Source organism: Podarcis pityusensis, assembly GCF_964106645.2.
Source record: "Podarcis pityusensis genome assembly, chromosome: 4".
In the NCBI taxonomy this organism is placed as follows: domain Eukaryota; kingdom Metazoa; phylum Chordata; class Lepidosauria; order Squamata; family Lacertidae; genus Podarcis; species Podarcis pityusensis.
Window position 1 is genome coordinate 23,624,003 of NC_138027.1, and position 27,888 is coordinate 23,651,890.

General features: G+C 40.7%; 2 protein-coding genes across 8 annotated transcripts in view; one reads left to right on the forward strand and one right to left on the reverse strand.

Moving 5' to 3' along the window:
• Positions 1-27,888, forward strand: part of LOC308475523 (uncharacterized protein) — a gene marked incomplete at its 5' end in the record, with an annotated part of 89,785 nt that overhangs the window by 18,453 nt on the left and 43,444 nt on the right. For 4 of the 6 annotated variants that reach the window (XR_013985283.1, XR_013985284.1, XR_013985285.1 and 1 more), the window contains 2 exons: positions 16,384-16,717; positions 18,877-18,989. Coding sequence is in view for 1 of the 6 variants with exons in the window: in XM_081002548.1 (XP_080858674.1) it covers positions 18,877-18,989 (113 nt within the window). Of the gene's footprint in view, positions 1-16,383; positions 16,718-18,876; positions 18,990-21,260; positions 24,904-27,888 lie in introns of those variants that run through there. The other 2 variants (XR_013985287.1, XM_081002548.1) reach the window with 2 other exon arrangements.
• LOC308475518 (gap junction beta-6 protein) lies at positions 1,832-27,828 on the reverse strand. 2 transcript variants are annotated; one of them, XM_081002544.1, is made up of 2 exons: positions 27,618-27,828; positions 1,832-3,506 (listed from the first exon to the last, which is right to left on the reverse strand). In XM_081002544.1, exon 2 carries the CDS (start codon positions 3,482-3,484, stop codon positions 2,693-2,695), a length of 792 nt encoding a protein of 263 aa, XP_080858670.1. In that variant the 5' UTR covers positions 3,485-3,506; positions 27,618-27,828; the 3' UTR covers positions 1,832-2,692. The 2 variants fall into 2 exon arrangements, with proteins under 2 accessions (XP_080858670.1, XP_080858669.1); XM_081002543.1 differs by lacking the exon at positions 27,618-27,828 and adding an exon at positions 16,023-16,187.

Genomic DNA, 27,888 nt, shown 5'->3' on the forward strand with positions numbered 1-27,888 from the left:
GTCCACCATGGCCAAGCTGCAGACTCAGAGGCTTCTCATTTCCTCCCACTACATAGATACCAATGGCCTCCTCTGCTTTCCGCCTCATGGTAGCCATACTCTGTAGCAATAACACTCCTCTGCAAACTATGGTTAATGCAGGGATGGGGAGCCCATAGTGCTGCAGCGTGGTCCCAGTTTGATTGTGACATCTGAACCAAGCCTACATTTTCCAAATAGCATTGTTGTCAGTGACTTGTCTCCAGCTCTCCGTCAATATCTGCCAATCTAAAAGTTGCATAATGTCCACAACCTTTGCACCAGGCACAAAAGGCTTCATGTGGGCAACATGCTGACCCCAACCCAAGCCCTTCATGATCCTCATTATCAAATCTTCCAGCAAATCCTGCTTTCTCCCCAACTCCCAAGGTGTGTTATCAGAAATGGGTGTTTTAGGGATCATTCTCCTCTGGCAGGCAAACAGCCCCTTGCTTCTCTCCTGTGGTGCAGTGGGCCAGTGTATTGGTGGTTTGAGCTCACCCAGGGATAGCTGTAGGCAGAATTCATGGATTGCAGGAGGCTGGACTAGATAACCCTCAGGGTCCCTTCCAACTCTACAATTCTAGAATTAGAATATTGAAGCCAGAAGCTAACTGTATGAAGCACACACGTATTAGATGACTTCTGTCTGTGGTAAACACTGGCTAGCCCCCGTATCATGCTGATTTCTAGCTTCATTAGGTTTTTTTGTATGTTGTGTTGTTTATTTTTCAATATGGTGCTTTGCTTCAACATTTAAGGTTACTGTAGTGAGGTACAGGAAAGGGGTTAGGGTCATCTTACCTTTACCATGCTAGCTGAATTTGCACAGGTGCCTAAGTGTGCGTGTTTACCTTTTTACTGTTTACCTTTGTCTTGAATCTTTGCCATCGGGGCTGTGACACTTCATTGCTGTGGCTGCTTGAACTCACACAGCCAAGGCTCTTATAGAAAGTGTCTCTAAATATGTAACGGTGGCTGGTTCCCCTCAGCTCCTGTTGCAGTGATGCCATGGCTGGCTCACCTATGAAGCAGAGTGTAGTAGCCGCCTGAGGTGGTGGAATCTCATGGGATGGTGTGTGGTCGTCCCCCCATGGGTGCCCCACCCCCACCGTCATGTGGCAACAGCAGCTTCTGGCGAGATGTCACAAGAGTTCTGCGCAACCCCAGTAAGTGAGACTTTGGTAGTGGGGTAGCAGGGCTGGAATCTTCCCGTTTCTCCTCAGGTGGCAAAATGGGATAAGTCAGGGGTCAGCAAACTTTTTCAGCAGGGGGCTGGTCCCTCAGACCTTGGGGGGGGCAGACTATATTTTTTGGGGGGGAATGAACGAATTCCTATGCCCCACAAATAACCCAGAGATGCATTTTAAATAAAAGCACACATTCTACTCATGTAAAAACACACTGATTCCCGGCCTGTCCGCGGGCCGGATTTAGAAGGTAATTGGGCTGGATCCAGCCCCCCGGCCTTAGTTTGCCTACCCGTGGGATAAGCTGCCCCTGATTAATGCTGTTGATAAATTAGAGGACCTTGCTGATTAGCTCAAAGGCCAATCAGGTCTTCCAGATGAGATGAATGCTGTGGAATGCACAATACTAAAGCTACAGCCTATTAAAGGAGATTCAAAGCAATTTCACATCCACTGCAAGTTCCAAGCCTGCCCCACCTTAAACTTGGTGAATTCCACACTTTTATCTTCAAATCTTTTCTATCATTTGGTATCTCCCAGAATACAGCCGAATGTGGGGTTGTTTTTTACTTAGCCACTAACATTTTTTAAAACTGCATGCAAAATATTAAACACATACCAAGTTAAATATATTTTTTCCTTTATTTGAAACACTTTGTTCTAAAAATTTGCTCATACTGGTTGAGAGAAATTTCTTCACATTATTTTCAGCCAGTTAACCTCCCTTTCCCTACTACTGTCATTTCCAGTCTACAGGTTTTCATTTATTTATTTAAAAAAAACAATACTCCTTGAAATCTTCTGCAGCGTACGAAACCAAAGTGTCTTTGTTATTCAGATATGACTATATCATTCATGGATTATAGTACAAATAAATTTAAAACTGGTAGTATGTAAAATAGAGTATTCATAGAATTATTTACAGCATGTAGTCATATGCTTAGAAATGATTCACTTCCAGCAGCGTGAAGACATCGGCCGTCATGCTAGCTTTCAACAAAATATTAAAAAGAGACGCTACTCATTCATACATGTTAATACCAAGGAACATGGAATATCAGACCATATAAAAATACTTTAATTTAGATGCAAGCTCACAATTAAAACTGCTACCACAGTAGTAAAGTGTCTCATAATACTAATAGTATCTAGTCTGGAAGGCAGCTATTCCTTTCCCTTTGGCTTTAGGATGAGTCTCAGCAAGAAGTTACTAACAAGTATTACTTTCTAATGAAATCAAAGCTGACTTGGTACAGATATGCATAATACGATGTAATCTCTTTAATTTCCATTACTCTTTACATTCCTATGTTGTTATTGACCCTTTTAAAAAAAGACACCACGTGCCCAATTCCAACATGTTGTAATACTCATGTTTCCCCACTTAATTTATTGCTTAGTTAAATCTAACCAATATCACAGGCAACTATGAATGTGGCTATTCATTTATTTTGCATGAATCGCATGTTAGGCTTGTGGCCACCTTAGCTGCTTGGAAATCCTGTGACTGTGTTCTGGCAGCTGTCAGATATAAGCTCATTCATTTCGTTTTGTTTGCTTTCTTCTTTGTTCTCATGGTTAGTGTGATTTTTTGGTTTCCCTGCTCTTCTGGACCTTTTGACACAAACCTTCAGCAGCAAATAGGAGAGCTCGGCCACATTCAGCAGAATGCAAATGCCGGACACTGAAATCATGAAAATGGTAAAGACGGTCTTTTCAGTGGGGCGAGAAACAAAGCAGTCCACTACATTGGGACACGGCCAGGCGCTGCATTTCAGTAGCCGAGGCATGTGATATCCTTGGTACATATAGTAAAACACATACATGAAAGAAGCTTCGAAAATCAGCCTGAACAAGATGCTGGCAGTGTATGTCCACCACAAGGGACCTTCGATGTGAAATTTCTGTTTCTTTATTTCTTCTATGTCCTTATATTCACAGCTTTTATCTCCCTTTCGGAACTTCTTTTTCCTTTCGTGCCGCCTGTATGCGACATGCATTGCCACCAAGAGGGCAGGGGTGGAGACAAAGATGAGCTGGAGGGCCCAGAGTCTGATGTGGGAAATGGGGAAAAAATGATCATAGCAGACGTTTTTGCATCCTGGTTGCAGCGTATTGCACACAAAATCATCTTGCTCATCACCCCAGACTTCCTCCGCTGCAACAACAAGGATCATAATACGGAAGATGAACAGGACAGTCAACCAAATCTTTCCAATACTGGTAGAATGTTGGTTTACACCTCCTAAAATGCCCTGCAGCGTTCCCCAGTCCATGTTATCGTTTGAGTCTTTGGACCTATTATGACAAGGAGAGGATGTAAAAAAAAAGAAGGATTGAGTTATAAAATACAACACATTAAACATAAGCTGCTCTGACACGTATCATGGAAAAAAATATTTATTAACTGAAGAATGATTTAAAAAGCAAATGAATCTTCTACTAAATTCAAAGTCCCAAAATAATGTGTGCCCAGAAAATAATTCTAATTCAGCTTCTTAGATAAATACTAGTTCTGCTATAAAATATGAATGAGGCTGCTATCCTATACAAACTGACTTGAGAGTAACTCCCATGGAGCTCAGCGGAACATTTTTTAGTGAACAAACAATGGATTGTGCTGTTAGTAGCATCCCATTAATGTGCATATATGGTGGCTTTTCATGATATTCTGCATCTGTTTCTTAAAACGGGCAGTTTTTGCATTTCATTACTAGGCTACATGTTCCAACTAGGCATAGCCAGAACTTGTACAGCAACTGGCACCAATAGGGAAATTTATTCCCACTGCAAACAACATCTACAAACAACCACAGTAGGAGAGGAAAGGTTAAAACCCCCCTTCAGGCTTGCTGCAATACTGATCATTACATGCCCACGCCCCCCCCAAAGCTGTTTAAACCTGAACATTAAATGCAAAGATGCATTTAATGTTACGTCTAGTTTGGCCCCAAAGCTCTAAGAAGCATGACTCACTGTACTCCAAGCATGGCATAGAAGCATTATTGAATTTGTAATAGGAATGGAGAGGAAATACTTAAACTCGCTGGAGAGCTTGATTTCCACACATTATCCCACTTACTTCACATCAAATTGCTATGAATTATCTGCTTAATATTCTGTTGAGAACCAATTCCACCCTCAATGGAACAAAACAACAGCAAAGCACACACCACTGCATCAAGAGGCTTAAACTACCTTTTTAACCAGGTAAATGAACATATTAGTGAGGTATGACAAGAAGTCAAGAGTGATATACTACATAGTCATACTAACGGCGCATTGAAATAAATGCATAAGTCTTGAGCAGATATCACTCTAGGAATCTTACTGCTTTCTTTAAGCCAGAAGCAGTGCACAAAGAATCTTGGGCGGGGGGGGGGGGGAGAGAGAGAGAGACTAAATTTTCTGTGCAATTTAGATTCACCAGAAAAAGATTTATCTTTTTTACATATCCCTGCTCTAAGGGAAATGCCTCGTTCTGGCAACAGTGCATTGCAGTGATTCAAAGCTAAACTACTGGCCTTTGATTGGTGAGTAGGGTCACAGCCTGTTCTAGCGTGGGTTGCAACAGCAGCACTTCACAATATAAATACATGGTAGAAAGTTTTAAAAAAATGCATGTTTGGATTAAAGATGGATCCTGGGTTTGAAAAGTTTGAAGACTACTGACCTAAACTATATACTAAACTGTTACATACTAAGCTTGGATCCTAGAACAATAGGCAGGTAGGGTCCTAGAATGCAACAACTGATTGGCCTGCAGGAGAAGACCAATCAGACTCCAGGAGGGAAGCAGAATCAGCCAATCAGATGGGACTCATTGTGTAAATAATGTATATAAAAGCCTGAGGTTTGGGGGGAAAGTCAATCACTGTTTTACAAGCTGCAATAAAGAGCTTGAAATCACTGCAGGACTCAGAGTATATTTCATAAATTATATGTACTAACATAAAATTTAACATTCAATTCAAGATACCAAGCAAGTAATACACTATCTACAATCTACAAATCTACAGTGATTTCACACAAAATGTATTGTTGTCCTAGGTGCTTCCAGGCATGGAAAATTTAGCAACATTCAATCATTGATCTTCTACTTAAATCTGGAAGAGGACTATCAATTATGCTGCCAGACGTCAAACACACTATAGTCAACTGGGCAATCTCCCTTTCCCCAGCTCCACTGTGTGTGTGGAAAGGGTTAAATGCCCCTCTCCCTTCACTGCAAAATTCTCCCATTGCAACTGGGAAGGGAGAGAAACTGATATCAATGCAATGCTATTTGGAAATGGAAGCGCCAACAGAATAGAGTTGGCTCTAAAGAGAAGAGACAGAACGTAGAGAAGGAAACGTCTAGAGCAATCTATCCATGCCATAACGAACCAAGCAGTAGTACAAGAGGCCTTCTGCAACTATTCCATTAAAATGTTTGTTTTTTAAGTTTAGAAATTCTGAGCTCTAGTGGGAAAACCTGAAGCTGAACAGGGAAAACATAACTTCAAGAAGGATGTACTGCTTATGTTGTGAAGATGCCCTGTAAAGAGTGAACGGAACATGGTCATTCCACAGTAAGTTCAGTCTTCCACAGTAAGAAGCACTCCTAGTTTCTTATGACTTAATAAAGATCAACTCTTTACATAATAGGTTTCTGCTGGTTAGGAAGGCAACTTCCAAAATAGGAAGAATTTGTTTCAATGGATGAGCAGTAGTTTTTCTTTTTTTAAAAGCACAAAATTATGTATGAAGAAAGAGAAAAGGCAATCAAAAACTCATGTTTTGAACTGGGAATGATATATTTGATTTTGGATTGAGATAAAACCTTTTCTGGAGGAAACTGGCATTCATCCTGCATTCATCAAATTAGTGGAAATAACCTTCATAAAGAAAAGATATGATGAATGATTTCCACCTTATAATTTTTAAGTCATCCTGTTAGGCTGTTCCATTTCAAAGGTTCAGAGGAAGCAACACAAGTGAAAGTGAGCAACAGAATAACATTCCATTGATCTCTCTACCTTACTTAACCATGGGATAAAAGAGGCCATCACAAAGCGGTAGGTCTTACAGTGCTTTTGAAAGCTGCCAATGCTTAACTTATGATTCTATTTGTGGTCCAAAATAGTTGAATCCAGACCTTGGGTTTATGTTCTATTCCATTCATTTCTGCATAATTAATTTCTGCATGATTATTTTTGTTTCAAATCACATTTTGTTTACAGATGGGATAGTGTAACATTATATGCAGGATGCAGTTAATTCTGATCCATGTATGTGTCATGGATACAACCTTTCATAACCCTGACTCAAGCTATGAGCACTGGGCAGGAAACAAGCTCAGCCACTTGCAAGCAAATTTGTGTGTCACACCCTTTTACCCAAGAAAGCACCAAAAATATTTTCTGCTCTGCTGGTTGAACATAATACAGCACTGCTGTTTAGAGTTAGAAGCTGCTAGACAGAGTCAAAATCTTAGATAACCAGGATTACTTAAGGGATCAAAGAAACTGAAGGCACTGTCTTGCCTTACAAAGTTTACAATATCTCTAGCTAATCTAGAAGATTAACTAAGCACCAAGTTTAGAAACATGTTATATTTCTTGCTTACAACAGGGATAAAATAGTTATATCTGAGTATCAGTTCTGAGCTGTGCTTAGATCCATTTATATATCACATGGAACTATGGGTACACCAGGGCTTGACCAACGTTTGCTCAGTAAACACATGAAGTGTGAAAGGGCATTTGTTCCCAACTACACAGTGGGCAGGTGACAGGAAGCTACACCCAAATATGACCACACACACACACACACACACACACACACACACATATATATATATATATATATATATATTCACTGTATCTCCTCAAGTTGTGGGACATGCTTCTTCCCTTCACATTCTACATGATTACCACAGAAGTCATTGGTCAAACATCAGTACGGTGGTACCTCGGGTTACATGCGCTTCAGGTTACATACGCTTCAGGTTACAGACTCCGCTAACCCAGAAATAGTGCTTCAGGTTAAGAACTTTGCTTCAGGATGAGAACAGAAATTGTGTTCCGGCGCTGCGGCAGCAGCAGGAGGCCCTGTTAGCTAAAGTGGTGCTTCTGGTTAAGGACAGTTTCAGGTTAAGAATGGACCTCTGGAACGAATTAAGTACTTAACCCGAGGTACCACTGTATATGAAGCTCAAAAATACACCTTAATAACACAAAAGTTAGTGGCATTTCTACAAGACATCATGTTAGAACCTGGCCACTGATATCATGAATTTCTGTTGAGCCCAGATTTGTGCTTCATTTCTTTATTAGTCTTATTGCTTTATTAAGCAATACTTAATATATACTTGGGAGACAAGAAAGATCCAAAGGTCTGCTTCCACACTATAGGAAGAGCTGTAAAGAATATGCTGCATTCAGTGCTGGCCCAATAAAACTTGCTGCCCAAAGCAGAGCCCAAATGGTTCCCTACCACTGGTATCTACACTGCATCCTATGAGCCAAATACAGCTGGCTGGGTTTGCATCCCAGCTGACGACATGCATTAGGAACAAATAACTTTATGTCTGTCTGAGCCAGTATAAAGTTTTGGAGCAAGGTTTGTAATATGCTTGGATATGTCATCAATAAGGACCACTCAACTAATCCAAATAATATGATCAATATAACACTAAGGATGTAGGAGGGCATCACAGGGTTCTTAGGAAGGACTGGATCAGCTCCTACATTGACAGCTCCAACAACCAACTCAGCTGACATTGGTTTTGTAATGCTGGAAGGAATCCAAAGTATCCAAAACTCTCCTAGACACTTGTCAAGTCACCAGAGGGGGAAATTAGACATACGTCTGTCTTCCCATTCCTTCCCACCAGAAACAATGGGAAAGAGAATGTGCTTGTATGTGTATGTGTGTGCGCATACACAGTTGAAAGCCCTGCTGGCAAGAGCCCAACAGAGCTTTAGATAAGGCACTAGGACCACCCTCCCCCAGTCTTTAGAACAGCAGCCTGAAGTTGTAATCCTATACACACTTATCTGGGTGTAAGCCCTATTGAAAATTATGGGACTTCTGAATAGACAGCTATCTGTCAGCCTCAGAAAGAAGTCTGTTGCCTTCTAGAGGCACTTCCCCACAACAGTCTATTGTGGACTTGGGCGTGCAAGTTTTTCTTCAGTGTCCAAGCAACACCACCACCATCAAAATACCTGTAGAAATGGTAAATCCAGACTGAGAAAATAATACAGGAGAGTATTTTGGTGAGGAATACCATTTCTTGCATGCATGAGCAGCGAGCACACAGTTCACATTAAACTTCTGTCCGGAAAAGCCCCTTTGTCTAGCTAGTGCAGAATATGGTATGGTGGCATATAATACAAAAATTTCTCATTAAAGATTGAATGGCTTCTTCAAAGAGTTAGTATCACATGTTAAAAGTCAATCCGCTTCAGTTTAAATTGTAGTATAATCATCTTAAAGTACCCTCTTCAGCAGTAAAAAGTGGCTGGAAGAACTGAATAAAGCCGCAACCAGCAACAGCACCTGTGGATAAATACATGGTTCATCGTATTGCAGTTATAGAAGACTGTGGTTGAGTTTTGTTTAGAAAACCTCCAAGCACCATCTCATATGGTAGTCAATAATGAAAGGACCAAATATAGGTAAAGGTAAAAGGACCATTAGGTCCAGTCATGGCCGACTCTGGGGTTGCGGAGCTCATCTGCTTTATTGGCCAAGGGAGCCGGCGTACAGCTTCCAGGTCATGTGGCCAGCATGACTAAGCCACTTCTGGCAAACCAGAGCAGTGCAAGGAAACGCTGTTTACCTTCCCGCCGGAGCGGTACCAATTCATCTACTTACACTTTGACGTGCTTTCGAACTGCTAGGTTGGCAGGAGTGGGAACCGAGCAACGGGATCTCACCCCGTTGCGGGGACTCGAACCGCTGACCTTCTGATCAGCAAGTCCTAGGCTCTGTGGTTTAACCCACAGTGCCACCCGTATCCCATAAGGACCAAATATAGTGCTCCTTAAAATAACAAGTGAATAGTGGTCCTTCATACGACAGACCTACAGAATCACTGATATAAAGTTGACTCATAATGAAACTGAGAAGTTGTGGGATACAGACTGCTCACAGAATTTTAAACATACCCCTTCCTGGTTTTTACTAGCAAATACAGTGGTACCTCGGGTTACATACGCTTCGGGTTACAGACTCTGCTAATCCAGAAATAGTGCTTCAGGTTAAGAACAGAAATCGTGCTCTGGTGGCGCAGCAGCAGCAGGAGGCCCCATTAGCTAAAGTGGTGCTTCAGGTTAAGAACAGTTTCAGGTTAAGAACGGACCTCCGGAACGAATTAAGTGCTTAACCCGAGGTACCATTGTAAGTACAAGTCATTTTATTATGGTCAATGATCAGTATCAAGACAAAAACACCAGTTACAAAACTTAAAAGCTCAAAACAAGATAAAATGATATAAAATCGCATATACATAAAAAAGCAGATCTTGGTGGTCATTTATCTGTCAGAAAGGAAACCCTTCTATTTATCTTCTGTACCATGAAAATAAATAAAAACATTATTAAAAAGAAAAAGAAAGGAAACCCTCCTGGCCTAGAATTGTCCACTAGTCAGTATTTTATATTATATATTATACTAATCCAGGATGCTACTAGCAAATAAAATATTAACTCGTCAGTCTGTCAAATGACTGCCTTTACCTCTCAATTTGACTTCAACTCAGTGTATCAGATGGCTACCAGAAATCATCACAATTACAATATGCTACCTTGATTCACACATAATGCTAAGCCATTGTGCAGTTTATTCCAGTGTTCAAAGGCAATACAGGACACTAAGCATGGTTTGTTCACTTGCAACAAATCACAATGTGAAACCATGGTTTGTTGTTCACTTCCAGACCATGGTTTCTTTTAGGAATGGTTTGGTGTTGACCAAACCAAACAGCCTTGTCCAAATTCAATAACCTTGGTTAGCTTTGCAAATATGCTAGCTTTGTTATACATAATAAAACAAAAACATACCAATAACCCTCCACCCACAAATATTTAAAAGACTGTAGAATGTTAATCAGAGAAAGGCCTGGTTACAGAGAAAAATTGTCATCTGGTGCATAAAGATGTGTAATCAAGGCGCAAGCCAAGCCTCCCTGGGGAGAACATTCCACAAATGGGGAGCCACTGCAGAAAAGGCCCATTCTTGTGCTTCTACCCTCCAGACCTCTTGTGGAGGAGGCACACAAAGAAGGGCCTCAAATGACTGCAAGATCCAGGTCAGCTCATTTGGGGAGAGGTGGTCTCTTTGGGGAGAGCATAGATTTTTAAGTGATCAGCAGCATGGGATTTTTCAAATTGTGCTTGCTATGCTGGTTTTCTCTCTACGTGTATTCTACTTTTTTATTATTATTTTCACATACCTTGAAAGTAGGCGCAACTTAAGATGCCTTTGAACAGTAATGTGGAGATAGTGGGTGGTGAAACCTGATGCATGATGAACAATGGCATTCAGATTGTTATCTGTTTTCAGTAACGGGGGTGGGGTGGGGGGTGGGCGGAATACATAGCCTGTTTGCAACAGATTTTGGCTAGACTGTAAGAAGCCCACTGGGTGAGGGACACACACACACACACACACACAGAGAGAGAGAGAGAGAGAGAGAGAGAGAGAGAGAGAGAGAGAATGGAGCCATTTGAAAACACCAGGCCCTTGGACTACTGATTAACTAAGATTGCTGAGAGAAAACAGCATTTTACTTTCTAGGTTAAGTTAAAACGTGCAAGGTACATGCACTTAAGAAATCTCCTTGTTAAATGTTTACCATTGAAGAAGTCATTCAATGTGGATTTCAGTACCTGGAGAATCTCTCAAGTACACTTGTGAGATTACAGATGGCATTCATACAACAGATAGATGAGAAATTCAAGATGACATCCATCCCCCAGAAAATTGTGGTTTCTCAGCTACTACAGAAGAGGTACATGTCCGCCTACTAACACAAATCCAAGTGAGATATTGTTACTTCTAGAAATGCCCTTTTTTGCTGTCCTTGGTGCCCCTTGCTATAGGAAGAGCAGCACCACACATTTAAAGCGCATAACTTCTCCAAAGAAACCTGGGAACTGTAGTCTTTTAATGTTGCTGGGAATCGTTGCTCGGAGGGGGGAAACTGCAGATCCTAGGATTCTTTGGGGAAATTAATGTGCTTTATTTTTTATTATTATAATTTGTATACCACCCTTCATCCAAAGATCACAAGGCAGTAATTCTTGTATCTATAAATACTAACAAAATATCCACTATGTTTCAGGTGCCATGGTGGTGGGTGGTTTGTATGTTTTAGGGATATCTGAGCTGCTACCATGCATCTCTATTTGCAACCTCTTTGAACCTTTAACAGTTTGCCAAATATAAATCACTGCACAATTAAAAAACAACAGCATATGGTCAAGAAGACTGTCAAAGCTTGATTCTGATGCAGCATCTCAGAAACTAAGAAACTTTTAGAGCCTGCCATTCATCTTAAATCCCAGAGCATTTTATTTTATAATTCACTATTTAATGTAATCTGAAGAAGTGTGCTTGCACACGAAAGCTCATACCAAGAACTAACTTAGTTGGTCTTAAAGGTGCTACTGGAAGGATTTTTTTTATTTAATGTAATGTAACTTATTGTTCTTAAATGCTATGTCACAATTCACATTAAAGAATGGTAAAATGTTTCTTAAAATTCTTCCTAGCCTTGCACAACAAAATAACTTATTTGAAGCATATTGGACCTGGCTTCTGAGACAGCTCAGAGTCTTTCCCTTTGCTAAAGTTGTAGATACTCCATATGATTTAGCCATGGAAACTGGACTTATTCATACCCTATTGAATTGTGAGGTTAAGGGCTGACACTGCAACCTTACATTCATTGCCTGGATAAAGGAAGCCATGGTAGTTGCCAAGTGGTTGATATTCCAGTCATGGAAGGCCAAAATTCAGCCTGGCATGGAGATACAGGTCATGGGTATAGTAGACATTCTGGCAAAGGTGTAAATGGAAATACACAGGCCTGAAATTTTTTAAGAGATCTGGTTCATACCTTGAACATTTGACCACTTTAATTTGCCCCTGGACCAACAAACATATTGGTAAATGTTCCTTATCCATCCTTTAATTTTTATCCTTTGCATGATGAATGGGAAAAGTGAAGAAAGAAAGAGAGAGGCAAAAATATTGGGCTAGGAACAGAGGAAGCTGTGTTTAAGTCCATTTAGTTCAATATTGTCTGGGTTGATGGCAGCAGTTCTTCAGGGTTTCAGAAAGAAGTCTTTTCTAGCCATACCTGGAGCTGCCAGAGATTGAAACTGGGACTTTATGTATGTAAAGCATTTGCTGTGCCATAAGCTAGAGTCTTTCCCTGCTTCGTATTCTAAAGATTTTCAAAGGATACTTTTCAAAATGTTAACTTAGGGCCCACTGAAATAAATATTAAAAGTTATTATTCCAGTGATTTCAATAGCACCTGTGACTAATAGTATTCTGTGTGTATGGTGGATGATTGCCCCATCCACATCAGAATGCTCAACCTGGATTAAATTGGTTAGATTTTTTTTGTAAGACTAGGCAATGGTTCCCATCCAGGGACACTACTAACAAGTAGTGTCCCTGGATGGGAACCAATGACTAGTTGCCCATTACAGCAAATTTTGTAGAAATAGGCAGGGGAAAATATCTATAAGATGGGCAGGTAACAGATTAATTTGAGCAAGTTATGTTAGTGTTTGTGCAAAAGCGTGCAATTACTCAGAACTCTTTTTCTAATTCGGAAGTCAGACATACCCAACTTAGCAATTCCTTTATTGTTCTATGTTCTGTGATGTCCAAATGGAAAATTGTACAATAATGCCTTAGCTACTAGTCTCTCAGGGCAAAACTATATGTTATCTGGGCAAATGTGTTACTTGACCAGAAGTCACTGGAAGCAGTAGGACTAGAGCTATAACTGTTTCCATTTCCAGACAATGCATGTATTTTTGTAAACTAAGAAATCTTTAATAAAAAACAATAAACAACCCATAACTGTTTCCATTTACTACATCACACTACTGATGCAGTTGCATTTTGTAGCTTAAAATTTTAAGTATTTAAGATCTATCAACTGCCTTTCTACAAAGAAAACATGATACTATTTTATTCTTGTTATCTGTATCACTTCCATTAATCACAGTGACCAAGAAACACACACACTTTTAATTTACTGATCAATAATGTGTTGGAGCATAGGTTATGTTGGACCTGTGACAGAAACTCCCAGAAAGGAATCTAATGATTTTACCAACTAAAGTCTGTTTCATCTTCATGTGAGGCTTTTGTAAAAAAACAAAACCAGACTAGGTGTGTCACAAATTAACTTTAATTACTTCTGCCTTTATTTCTTTTGCTGGATGGTTTGGGTATGTCATATACAGCTAGAAGAGCTACACATTTACGGTAATTGGCTGCAAGTTAACAACAGAATAAGGAAATCCCCATGACTGCCCAATGTGATGTGCACTCCTTGCGATACTAGGCAGGAGAATACGGCAAAAGCTTTTATACTCTATAGAGAACCCTATGCAGAACTCTTAAACGTAAATGAGTACATTGCCAAGCCATCTGAACAGGTGGTGGAAGGAAGAAAAGCAGAGAGGGAGCCAGTTAAGATTTATAGAAAAGTTTTGCAGAACACCCCATTGCTCTTTACTTCAGTGAAGAAAGTTAATTAAATAAATATCTACAATAACTGTACTCCACACATACACCAAAATTGGGTTAAGATGCTGAACAGCATCTTTCTGCTGGAGCCACCAATAGAACATTTCTGAACATTTAGCTCTCCAGAAGTTGCTGAACTACAGTTCCTATTATCCTTAGCCTTTGAGCATGCTTGGTGGGGCTGATGGGAGTTTTAGTTCAACAACATCTGGAGTGCCAAATATTATCCACACTTGGATTGGAATCACAATTACACCACCAAAACAGATAGATAGAGCTGTCAGTATGTTTGAAGGAAGTGATTTATTTATATTTGTATCTCATAATTTCTCTAATAATCTCAAAGCAATATTTTAAACAAGAACCCAGACAGGCTTGCGCTTTTTGCTGCTTTTCTGGATCAGAGCTAATGATCTGCCAAAAACCGATCAATGAGGCAGGGGCTATAGAGAGATTTGAATTCATATCTTTCCAAGTCCAAAAGTTTACATATGTTATATATGTAGCATGCTATCAAATGTATCAAAATCACATCATCATAGGAATATGTAATAACCATACCTACATGAAGAGAAGGGAGCAATACACCATTGTAAAAGGTAGAACTGAAGTAGTGGCCACAGAATCAGATGAAATTAGTGGGCAGGGTAGAAGAGTGGAAAAGAAATATGAAATAACTATTCACAACAAAACTTGCCAGATCTGTTTCTGAAGTGATGAAAAAGTAAATTAGATGCTTTTGAGCCTAGTAATCTTAAGGTGCTATTAGGTGTGTAAGTGCATTCTTGGCAAGGTCAACAGAAGTACCATTTGAGGACTAGGCAGTCCAATTTCCAAACAGTAACGACTTTAGTCTTACAATGGATATCTGAAGGAGGCATTAAGAACTCAGTTTTATAACTTTGATTAGATGATTTGTCCAAGATCTCATCATTGTATATGACAGAAGAAAACAATACACATAGACTGATTTCCATTCTTGTGACTCTTCAAAAAAAGAAAAGAGAAATCTGATTATCTGCTAACCTATTTTTGCTCATAAACTCATTGTATTGTCTCTCCCTACAATTGCCATATTGATCAGCCTGGTGAGAGACCAGAAGTAAACAATGTAAAACGCAAAAGAGCAATTGAAGAAATAGATTCTACAGTAAGGCATCTTCCTGAACACCATGTTTACCAAACGTGTTGCGCAAGTTGATTACAAACTAGCCCATTTATTCTGTGAAGAGGCATATGGGACTCATCGCTCTCTTTATCCCGAAACTTCACAACTAAAGTAACTACCCAGTGAGGAAGTCCCACTAAGACTAAATGGAGTGGAAATCTGGAAAGGAGATGCATGAAAGGGGATTATTTCTTTCACCAAAACCCTCAGAGAGTTAAAAAATAAAAAAAAAATCACACACACACCCCAAAAGTGTGTGCATGGGGGAGTCTTGTGGCATCTTAAAAATTATTGTGGCCGGAACTTTCAAAGGCAAATCCTCTCTTTAATTACTCTCTTTCCTATTTGCTTGCTATGACAGACTCCTTCAGGATTATTTATTTTTTTTTTAACAAAGGAGGAAATGCTTTATAAAAGAACTTGTGCTGAATAGCACCAAGTTCCATCTTGTCTACATGAAGCCAACAGCCTCCGACCATGGAGCTCCTTGGATGCCATGAATATGCGTTGCTCTCTCTTCACCTCCCTTCCCACCCCGCCTATACAAGTTAAACCCGGCTTTACCAAGTCCCACACAGGGCTCAGGCTTTCGGCTTCCCCTCCGAAAAACCCAGCACGCAACAAAACAGTAAATATTCCCCTTCTGAGCATGTGCAGAGAGCGCTTTCCCTAGTCCGTTTGGGATTAGGGGTAGGTAGCGCCTGCAGACTTTTAGGCTTAGCCATCCCACTGGAGGTTGTGAACCATTCTGTGATCTTCGGGAGAAGGGCGGCATACGAATTCCACTAAATAATTTCATGTTTGATGAAGAGTATGGCGGCGGCTCGAGAGGGTCGCCCGGCTCCCCGGGGTTGGCGGCAGGCGCGCAAAGTCTCTCTCACCTGTCAGCGTCTGAGGGAAATCAAAGCCCCTGAGCGCCTCGCCGAGCGCACCATGGGCTGGAAAAGGGCGGGAAAAGCGGGCTTCGCCGGCGACGGGCTCCCCCCTCGGCGCTTCGGTGGGCGGTGGTCGTCCGCGTCTCCTTCACTCTGGGGCCAGGCGGCAACGGCAACGACGGCGGCAGCTCGCGGTCTCTTTCTCTCCCCCTGAGAGCGTCAAAAAGTTCTTCCCTGTTGCTTCGCCGGCGGCTTTTAACCGCGCCCCCTACCTGCCTCCCGCCCTCCGTCCCTTGACGTGCCGGGACAAGAGGAGGAGGAGGCGAGGCCTCGTCCTCAGGGAGGCGGGAAAAGGGCGCGAGGGAAGGCGAAGGCGAAGTAGAGAGAGGAGCCTCTCTCAGGGTCGAGAGGCGACGCCGAGTGGAGGGAGCCGGGCGAGGCCTCCCTCAGCCCCGGCGCCCTTCAGGTGTTCCTGGACGGCGGTTCCCGTCACTCCCGACCGCGATGGTGCATGGCGGGCACCCGGTTGGGGAAGTCAGCGCTCTCGACACCCCCCCTTTTTTTTGCTGGGGCAAAATCGGCTATTTAATGGTAGAACCTCCAACTACATACCAAAAGCATCCAAACTGCAGCAGCGGGTAGAGTTAGGACATTTTATTAGAGCCACCTGAACGTCCCAAGAGGGCTTCAACCGAGTTCAGGTAATAAATGCAGGTGTGGTGGAAAACTACACGCAGAGCTGGTCTGACCATGCATGAATTAGCTATATTTGTATATCACTTTCCAGGATACAATGCTCTGGGAACTTCTGCCCCTTCCCAGCCAGAGTTGAGCACATTTGAATCCCACAGATTTCAGCAGGAGAGATCATAATAATCTTGTTTTTAATTATGCATGTGGTGCTTTTATATTGTATTTTTATGCTGTGAACCACCCTGAGATCTACAGATGAAGGGCAGAACACAAATTATAATAATATAATATAATAAATATAATAGTGGGAAGGAACCCTGAGGATTATCTATTCCAATCCCATACAGTGCCAGAATACGTAGCTGTCCAATACAGGGATCAAACTTGCAACCTTTGCATTTATCAGCACCATGTTCTAACCGACAGATCTATCCAGATCTGACCCAAGTCTATGCACAACTCCATCCCATAGCAAGACATGTTTAATTTGGTGGGAACAGGATTAATTATTAATTAATTTGCTTAATTTCAGACATTTGATTGGCTATTGAAACTACCTCTTGAAAACTTTGCAAATCATGTCACCACTAGACAGGCACGAACTTTGAAGAAAGGGTGTGCAAGATCAAGTGTTGGGATAGTGGAAAGAGTGCTTGTGTCATACATAACACTCCTTTTCTGCAAGGATTAGGAAGGAGAGGCAGGGCATTCTGGAAGCACTTGTGAAAGCTGGGTCTCCAAGTTCATATTTCTTCATTCATGCGGGGGAAAGTACTGTCTCCTTTCACAAATTGTGGAGCAATTATTATGCCTCATAATAAAATGGATGAAATCTGACATGCTCCCCAATTCCAAACAGGGCTATTCTGTGCCAAAGTTATTAAGTGCAAGGATACGGAGAGGAAATTGCACAGGGCTACCTTGAAAGCAGATAATCTGCTGAATGGTGGTTTAAGTTGAAACACATCTGCATCAGCAATAAGATATGCTGTTGCTATTGCTAACACATGCCAAAAAACCATTTGAAGATAAGCTAAGTTTTCTGTGAATCTACCTCACAGGAATAACTAATGTGATTTTAAATATAATTGATATCCATATCTTCGTGAGATTTTTGAAACGAATACAGCTTGCTTGAAACGAATGCAGCTAACTTCAGGTAGTAAGCATTCAGCCTATTGGTTAAAAAGAGAGTTGAACACCTCTCCATTCTTTGCTATCATTGATATTGCACAGATGCAAAGGAGAAGTAACTTTATTGATTTAAATATTTATTAAATTTCTATACTGCCCTTCATCCGAAGATCACAGGGCTGTTCGCAACATCAAAATATAAGACAAGAAGACAAAATACATAAGAAAAACAAAACAAACACATCTGTACACCATTTATTTTCTAAATCACCTAGTTTGCCTTTTGAGTGACTCGAAAAACAATTGATCTTGTATATGACATCAAAGTTTGATTTGTTGCTGAAACACTGTATATTTTGATAAATAGAAGATACAACTGCTTGATCCTTGGATCTTAGAGCACTTGCAGACTCACTATTTTTGAGTGGGATTCAATCAATCAGGTTGGCAACAAGATTAGATTTGTTACAATAAGGAAAGAGATAGGAAAATGCACTGGAAAGTGTGGGGAAACACATACTTTTAACGCAATGTCATCGAACCTCCCCACAAACAAATCAGAATGAATTCTTATTAAATAGCAAACAGCATCCAATTTCCCTCTAAACAAATCAGAATGAGTGCTCAATAAACATGTTGGCAGGGACCACATTTAATGCTGCAGTCAGCATGTTTCACAGATAACTCTTCAAACTCAACTTTATCACCTGAAGTCAGCAAGCATTCCCCCCTCCCCAAGTATATTTTTGTTTCAAGGTTAGTTTATCCAGTTTTCAGATCTCACAACTGAATTGCTTAGGAAATATTTTGTTTGTTAGAAATAAATTACTATCTGTTTGGCTTTAAAATTCTGGCTTTCCTGTATGCTATATCATTCAATGAATAACTGATATATATTTCTCAACGTGGGATAGCTCTGTTATCCCAGGTTGGGATAGATTAAGAGCATGAGATTGCAGGGGGTTGGACTAGATGATCCTCACGGTCCCTTCCAACTCTACAATCCTTTGATTCTATGATTCTCTCCCTTTAGGCATCTCCATTTATCTTATGCTGCCCACCTGTACACAGCTTGGTTTAGTATTTCAGCTTGTCAAACAACAGCGAATGAGCAACACCCGTATTGTTCCTCTGACTCTGGAAAAGGTACATGTGTTTTTACTTGTTAAAATTACTGGCAAAAGCAGATAGCCAAATGAACCAAACTAGATGGTTCCTTTTTCCTAGCTACTTTCAGACAAGACTTTTGCAAGTGATAAAAGCACTGAATCAGCATACATAGACCTCTCAATGCGAAGAACTGTTCAGACTCTCATGCTGCTTGTTGCACTGCTGATCTATACATAATAGCAGGTTCAGCACAGCAACTATGCAAAACCACAAATTGCAAACTGATGCCTCTTGATTGAGGTATGTTTCATCACCAACACATGCACTTTTTTTCACTTACTCCTGCTGTTTCTGGAGGAACAACTGTTTTGAATAACTCCTACAGAACTAATGGGCTAAACCAGGCATAGGCAAACTCGGCCCTCCAGATGCTTTGGGACTACAACTCCCATCATCCCTGACCACTGGTCATGTTAGCTAGGGATGATGGGAGTTGTAGTCCCAAAACATCTGGAAGGCTGAGTTTGCCTATGCCTGGAATAAACAATTTAGTCTTTTGCATATCTCAGAAACTCTCAAGAATTATTAGAATCTTTTAGTTAGCTGAAAATGCTATCTGCCTATATCTGTGCACCCAGTAAAAGCATGCAATGCTTTCTGTAAAGTTTTCTCTTTCTGTAGAGATTTCCTAAACCTCCAGTGCCAGGGTATATACATATGCCGCAAGGGATGCCATATTTTAAAATTTTGGTCTGAATTTTGTGGTCAGGTAATTTTAAGCATAGTTTAACAAACTTTACATTGATTGACTGATATGTAGATGCCAGAGAGAGGGGTGAAGGAACTGTTTTACGAAACTAGGAATGGTTATATATTCAGATGTATTGCTTTATATGTGAATGGGGAACCTATGGCCCTCCATATGTTGTTAGACTACAGTTCCCATCAGCCCTGAACGCTGGTCATGCTGAGTAGGGTTTATGGGAGTTGGGAGTCCATATTTGGAGGACAAAGCTTTCCCATTCCTGCTTTAAATGCATCACCAGTAGACTTTTAATTTGCCTTTAAATATCAATAAGGAACAAGTATCTGCTTCAGTAAATGTGATATTATTTCATTCTTAATGGCCAACGGCAGCCATGTAATGGGAATATGTGTCTAGTTTAATATTCATTTGCTGTTCGTGGATGGCTATGGGATCAATCTCAATCTCATGAGATCAATAAACCAGCTTGCTTGAGAATTAGATGCCATTCGTTAGCTACAAATAGTTTTTGTGTTTTTTTAATGATGAAGCTTTAAATTACAACTCACGAGTTCCTCCTATTTACTTCTTTCTGGAAGAGGTCAGCATTCTAGACTAAGTCACACTAGTAGCTGTAATGTCATACATGCCCACTTGATGTTTGCCTCCAAAGGTCATTCTTGAAATAAGTTACAAGAAGATAAATCTTCTTGTAAATAAGAACACTTACTAAAATCTTGTATTAGTTTGATAAGAGATAAATTCCAGTTGATTAATGTGGAATGCAGAGCATCTGGTGTTAATTCTTATTTTTATAATAGTATTATAGCATATTGCAAGGGTACAAGTGGGACCTGCAACAAATGGTTGCAGTGCATTACTCAGCCTAAAATGAGAGTTCCTGTTCAGTGTTCAAGCTGCCCATCCCTTCCAAGCAGGATATTCCACTTCTCCCTATTCCATTTTCCTTTTCCAACTGTCATGCTGCATTCCATGACTACTGAACCCCTAAGGGAATTTTACTACTGTAGTGTTGTTGTTTTTTAAGAGTCTTTGTATATCTGAAAACCCAGAGTTCCCCTAAGCATGCTGATTTTCCTCTTGTTTTCCAATGGCCTTGCTGCCAGTGTTCCAATTTAAGCTCTATTATGAGAGCACAATATTTCAACACAGTTAGCCTTTGATGTACATGGCAAGACACACACTTGCTAAAGCAGGAAAAGAAAAACTCACTTGAGCCCTAAAATTACACCCACAGAGTCATTTCCTTTTCTGCATAATTACCACATGACAATATGAAGTGTCACAGAGGTCTCCTGTAGGTTATTCATTAGCTATTCTAGCTCAGGCAGTAGGATCCTTAAGTTTTAAGATCTATATTAGAAGGAACAAGGGTGTCCAAACAGAGCAGTGGTGTATTTGGGGTTTCTTCATTGAAGTGAAAACCTGAGGTGGAAGAGTCCACATGTAAGGTGAAATAGAATGTTGCCAATGTGGCAGTAACTCAGTGACTTAAGATTTCATCTGTTATGGTCAATTCATATTTTTCTTTTTTTATTTAGTGAAATGTTTAGACCACTAAACATCAAACTATCCAAGCAGTTTACATTGTGCATTGCAATAATCCAGTCTTGAGGTATGGAATGCATGAATCACTATAGCTAAATTATCCCTGTCTGGGATCAGTTGTAGCTGATGTACCAGCTGAAGCTGGCAGATGACACGCTTAGCCACTGTGGTCACTTCCAGTGACAAAAATTAATATAAGAGCATGCCCCAGGCTGCAAACCTTTTCCTTCAGAGGAAATGTGACCCCACCCAGAAGTGGCAAATCTTCTAGATTCCTTGTGGTGTATTCAGTTCTTACATTGCTGTGAACAACAGCAGCAGCTATCATCATCACCACCACCACCCACTCTTCACCAGCAGATCCCAGGATGGGTTACAACAATTTAAAAACAGGTAAAACTGAGGATAACTGAGAGTTTTGTGTGTACCATTTTATGTGACAGAGCTTCAGAGGTCATTTTGTATCAGTTTGGCCAGAGCATCCTAAAATGCTCAGGGTGGGTGAAAAGCTGTCTGATAAAAGTTTATTTATTTAAAGAAGCTCCTTGCAGGGTCATCTGAGATGTCAAAGCAGGCATAATGGCACAGCAACCTACAGGAGCCTGAACAATTTTTCTGCAGGCTTCTGCTTGGAAACAAGAAAAACCAGTTGCTCATAACTTGATTCTCTTGAGAAGGGTTGTGCATCAGGCCAAAAGGGATGAGTGTGGTTCCGTAGCGGAATGACCTGTTTGAAGCTGAAAACATTTTATTCCCTTTGCATTCCTGCTTGCTCATCTTTGTGAAAGTCATGTATACTTCTATGGACAATTCACATAGAACTGTAACTAACAAAACCAATGACTGCAACCAGTGATAACTGCTGAGTGTTCTATACTGATTCCTGTTGAATCCAGAAACAATCCTCAGCCAGCTGCACTGGGCTTCCTTCATAATTATACCATTCTATACCATCCTGTCTGATCCTCCCATCCCATATGATTCTAGCTTGTGACTCTGGATAACATTTGTCTTCCCAATCCTGAGCTAGGGATGAGAAAGGAAATGTTTTGGTTTATTTTCAGATATATTTGCATCTGCATGCTGGTTATTAAGGTACACAAAATGGCTTAACATCCTTGCTCCTCCTCCCACTTTAATAAGCTCATAGCTTCTCTTAAGTCTCTCAAGTGTCCTGACTGCAACTATCACCCATGAATGAATGGAAAGTTTTATGGGAGAGATAAGGCTGCAGCTGAGCATTATAAACGAAGCTGTCAGTTGTAGCATTAGTCCAGAACTTGGAATATCCCAGCTGATTTATCTTATGTATCTTTCAATCCATCCCTTTGTTCTCCAGTTTACATAGCAACCCAATGTGGCTGGGGGAGGGAAAATTTGAGACACAGAAAGCACCAAATCCAGAGCTATATAGAGGTCACACGCTGGGTGGGTTTCCATGACTTTTAAAAAAGCCCCTCCTATTGGTTCCATTAGGGTAGGGTGGGGAGATACTAATGCTAGCTCCAGGACCAATGTACTTCTTCCCACTACACCCCGCCCCCATTCTGGGGGCACATCAGGGAAATAGGAGGACAATTTTCTGTCATGCCTCTCCTTGGCCCCCTTGTTTTCAGAGCAAGATGTCCTTTATGTGGCATCTAGGAGAGGGAGTTCTGCAAAATCCTGTGATCCTGAATCACTCTCCCAGGATCCATAGGATTGTGCTTATTGGTTTAATTTCTGTCGGTTAAATTAAACCAGTTTTGCTTCTAGTTGCCTCTAATACCCACTAACTGTCATTTTAATACACTGCTCCTTGTCAGATCTTTTGTTATGAGTCATTGTTGTATTTCTGTACAAAAACCAGGCCTGAATCCCAACTGCAAGGAAAATCTTAAATTACACACTTGACATTTATATACATATTTTTTTATGGCTGTTTGTATTGTTAGTGGTATCTAAGAACAATATCATAATAAACGATATTTATTAACGCTTCCTTTAAATTTCATTCGTGCTTCCAGTAACTTCCAAAATGCTTCATCAGTGCAATCATCTCCTAACTATAGACTACCATGCATTCACCCGATTTCATTATTTGCTCTCTTTTTTCCATTCATATGCTGTTATCTTCCCTTTTGCCATCAGCTGCACTATGGTTTTTTCTGTTGTTATCTAAGGAAGGAAAATAAATTCTCAAATAGCCCATCCAACACTACCCTTTATGAATACTATTTATTAATGAATACATTGAATCAGATGGACAAGTAATATTTGTTCACATGTTGCAGTGCAAATTAACTACAGTGGTACCTTGTGTTACATACGCTTCAGGTTACAGACTCCGCTAACCCAGAAATAGTACCTCGGGTTAAGAACTTTGCTTCAGGATGAGAACAGAAATCGTGCTCCAGCGGCGCAGCAGCAGTAGGAGGCCCCATTAGCTAAAGTGATGCTTCAGGTTAAGAACAGTTTCAGGTTAAGAACGGACCTCTGGAATGAATTAAGTACTTAACCCGAGGTACCACTGTACTTGCCAATTGGCATCTCTCTGTAGCTGGTTTTTATTTTTTATTTTTATTTTGTTCCTTTTTCGAGTTAGTGCTACTGTAAGCTGCTATCCTGAAACAACATTTCTTACACTTTCTTATGCTTTACCAAGTTTGTTTCTTGTTACCTAGTGGCCATTGGAGACGTTTCCATTGCTGAGCAAAGCTAAATACTAATATCATTGCATTGATGCCAGTTGATGTAACTGGTCATTACCCACTTTTAACACCCAGTCTCTTTCCTGTATATAGTATGGATTAGCAAGAACTTCCCAGTTCTGTAACCTGTGGTTATTCATACCTAGACTATGTGATTATTCATTACTGTTTATTCATGTCTATGTTGTTGCTTCATAATGGAGATTATGTTATTTCCAAATTGTTATTTCAATGTTACTTTTTTTAAAAAATAAATAAATCACATTCGCTAACTTTCTTCAAAACATTAGAAATCATTTCCTATCAATATAGACCAGTAGCATGTCTTGCTTTAATTTAACTTCTATGTGAGAGGTGGCTAACCTTCTTTGGCTGAGGGCTGCATTGCCAAACAGCCACCCCATCAAGGGTCACATGCCAGTGCTCGTCATGGCCAGTGTATGCACATATGTGTGCATACAGACCATGCACACATACATTCACCACATATGCATTCACACAGCACTTTCTCTCTCCCCCCCCCCATAAACACACCACACATAGTACTAGGTTGAATACAACCTATGTGTGTGACTAAGAAGAACGTTCCATCAGTGGAAGCATGACTGCTTGCCCAATGGAATGACCCCACCACACTGTTCTGGGGATTCTTCCGACCTTCTAGAGCAGATTAGGGAGGATGTCCCATTGCATTAGAGGGAATCCTTGCGCTGGCTTCTCTTAGTGCGCGGAATTCCTTTAATATGACTCATACACTCAGATATGCCTGCAGACACACACAACCAGAATTTGCAGCCTTCAACTAAAGTGTTCCACAAATGACAAAGCCTCCTCGGATCTGACATCTCATAAGTTGATCTCCTCTATAGCTTCGGTCAGAGGAGCTACCAGCAGTGAAGTGCTGCAGGCTGCCTCATGCTGTACAATAGGTGAGATAGTAGTAGTAGGATTGACTTCCGGGTTGGCGCCATCGCCGAATGGCGGACTCCCTCCGAGCTCCGGAGGGAGTCGGCTCGGCAGGGGCTGGGTCCTACCGCGCCGGCGACGCGGGGACCCTTAAAAACCACGGGCACGGGGCCCGTGGACATGGGGACTCGGCTGGTACCGTCAGCGCCCTCCCGACTCGTGAAGGAGCCTTTTTAAAGGCTACGGATCGGGTGCCTGGGAGTGGCGTGGTACTTTGAGTCTATCGCTTCCCCTGCCGAGTGCAGCCGCATGCCATTCGTCGGAGAGCGCTGGCTTCTTCCATTTGAAATTCGGACATTTAACAAAAACCCGTGAGTAATTGGGTAACCGGGTACAAAAGGAGGAAAAAAAAAGGAATTTTTTTTTCGGATTCGGCACGAGCGGGGGGGATCTAAAAAGGAAGTCAGTCCCCTCCCTGATTGTAAACATGCTAAAACAAGGACTGAGAAACCAAGATCAATTCAGAAATTTATTGCTGATTAAAAATACCAAATTCCACGATGGAATCATTACAAGAATTGTGCTGGAGGAGAGTCGAGGGTGAGAGGGAAAAGGCAACCCCCCCCCCGGGAACCGGGGCGATTCAGAGAACCTGGCGGAGAGAGATGGAGAGTTTGACAGCTGTCAAAGTAGCTGTCAAATTTTGAGAATATAAAGAGGACTTTGCTACAAGTATTTTGCTGGTTAATTTTGATACAATTGGATATAAATATGGATACAAAATGTCGGGTGGAAAAAGAAACAACAATTTGACTTTTGGATGAGAGGACACAAAGTTATTGCAATCCCTCTAGAGGGGCTTTGGGACATTACAAGCGGCGTATATGGAAAACTACTCTGGGATGTGTACTACTGGTCTTAGCTCCTGGGAAAGTAGCAAAACTGAAATATTTGTTTTGTCTACAGAGGTGACAACACAATAGAATCTTTCTATTTAAGTAAGCTCCTGAATAACAAACCTCTGTAGAGATACTAGATTTCAGAATAAGAATGGTTTTGCAGCTGAACAAGACAGAAACCTGAGAAAGTAAGAAACAAAAGAGTAAAGGACCAACTACGCCACGGCAAGAACAATGGGAGGAGTAACAATGATCAAGGGAAATTAAAGGCCTCGATTAGACTGGACTTTTGAAATTAAACATAATCAAAACAAGTAAATTTAAAGAAAACCGGCAAGATGAATTGAGAAAGTTTGGCTGTGGACTTGAGACCTCCAGGCCGACAACATACAGACTGATGGACATAGGGAATCTAAACCGGGGAAGGGAGGGGGAATTCTAGAATCCAAAGGCTATGTAATCAACTTCTGGAACCTTCTTCTATTTTCTATCTTTTAAATTTTTTTTTATATATAACTTTGGTATTTTGATTTAACAAGTTTTGGAAAAAAAAAGAAAAGGGGGAATTCGTGGAAGGAAGCGGGGTAGATTTTGGGGAAAAAAATCTTTGTTCTATTTTGTTAAAGGTGAGGAGTGATGTTAAGATTGTAATTTAAATTGGCTATTAGGCATAACATATTAGGTTAAATTGGGAATGAGAACTTGTGGAACCAACGTAGGGAAAGGGGAATACAGTCGGGAGGGGAAGGAGGGAGTCCCAGAAAGAAGGTTATGAAAATAAGGGTTTAAAATTGGTCTTTTTTCTTTCTTTTCTTTCTTTATCTCTTCTATCTTCTTTATTCTGTTATTATTGGAAATTTTAATAAATATGATTAAAAAAAAAAAAGATAGTAGTAGTAGGATTGCACTTGTTTACACTACTAGCCATGCCAGCAGCCTCAGAACCAGGGAGAAGGGGAAATGTTCAGTTGTGTATTCACTGCTTCTGCCTGCAACAGTGAAGGTGCACTTGGGTTGGGTGGAGGAGAAATGAAATGGTCAGTGCTGCTGCTTGCAGGTGCAGCACCCCTTGCATGTACCTTATCCCTGGGGGCAGCTGCCAGTATGATGTACATACCTCATGATGACCAAACATAATAGTGGTAATAATAGGGATAGGATATGGTGATGACGATGGTAACATGATGAAAATGATTGTTAAATATATATGGTGTGATGCTTTGCTGCCTATAACAGTGAATGTTTGTTGACACACAATAGCACTCAGGCAGGCATTAAGAAAGTAAGAATTTAATAATACTAGTAATAATAAGAGTACTAAATAAGGCAGACTGTGCTTGGCTTCCAATACAAAATTACCATATTTTTCGCTCTATAAGACGCACCAGACCACAAGACGCAGCTAGTTTTTGGAGGAGGAAAACAAGAAAAAAAATATTCTGAATCTCAGAAGCCAGAACAGCAAGAGGGATCGCTGTGCAGTGAAAGCAGCAATCCCTCTTTCTGTTCTGGCTTCTGTGATAGCTGCACAGCCTGCATTCGCTCCATAAGATGCACACACATTTCCCCTTACTTTTTAGGAGGGAAAAAGTGAGTCTTATAGAGCAAAAAATACGGTACTTAGGTTTGATGAAGGGATGTGTTGGGTAACAGCCACAACACATACAGAAAGAGGCACTAAGAAATAACTAGTTGAATAATAAGAACCACTTTATAATTATTGTATAAAATAATTAAAAAGTCACCAGGACTACACACATATAGTAAACTAAAAGCAAACTATTTTGCTAAGGAAAAGAGAGGATCCATTGACTTGCCTAGTAATAAGAATAAGCAAGCAATCAGCAACCCTTACACTCAAATTCAGTCACAAAGGAACTCCCTCCTTCTCCTCACACTGGTGTTCCCATTATATGAAAAAAAAATCGCACTTTTGTCAGACACAAGGCAGCATATATATTTTTTAAAGACCGAGTCCATAAGGTCCTTAGGATGGGATCCCTACTTTAACCCAGGGCATCTCGTGCAGATCCCACATGGAGAACCCCCAAATCCCTCTGAGGCAACCTGCCCCAGTTCAAGATTCATTTGAATCCAAAGCATATGTCTAGCTCCTGAAATCTTTA

Coding starts and splice junctions, on each gene's coding strand:
- LOC308475518 (XM_081002544.1), bottom strand. CDS start 3,484: ATGGACTGGGGAACGCTGCAGGGCATTTTAGGAGGTGTAAACCAACAT.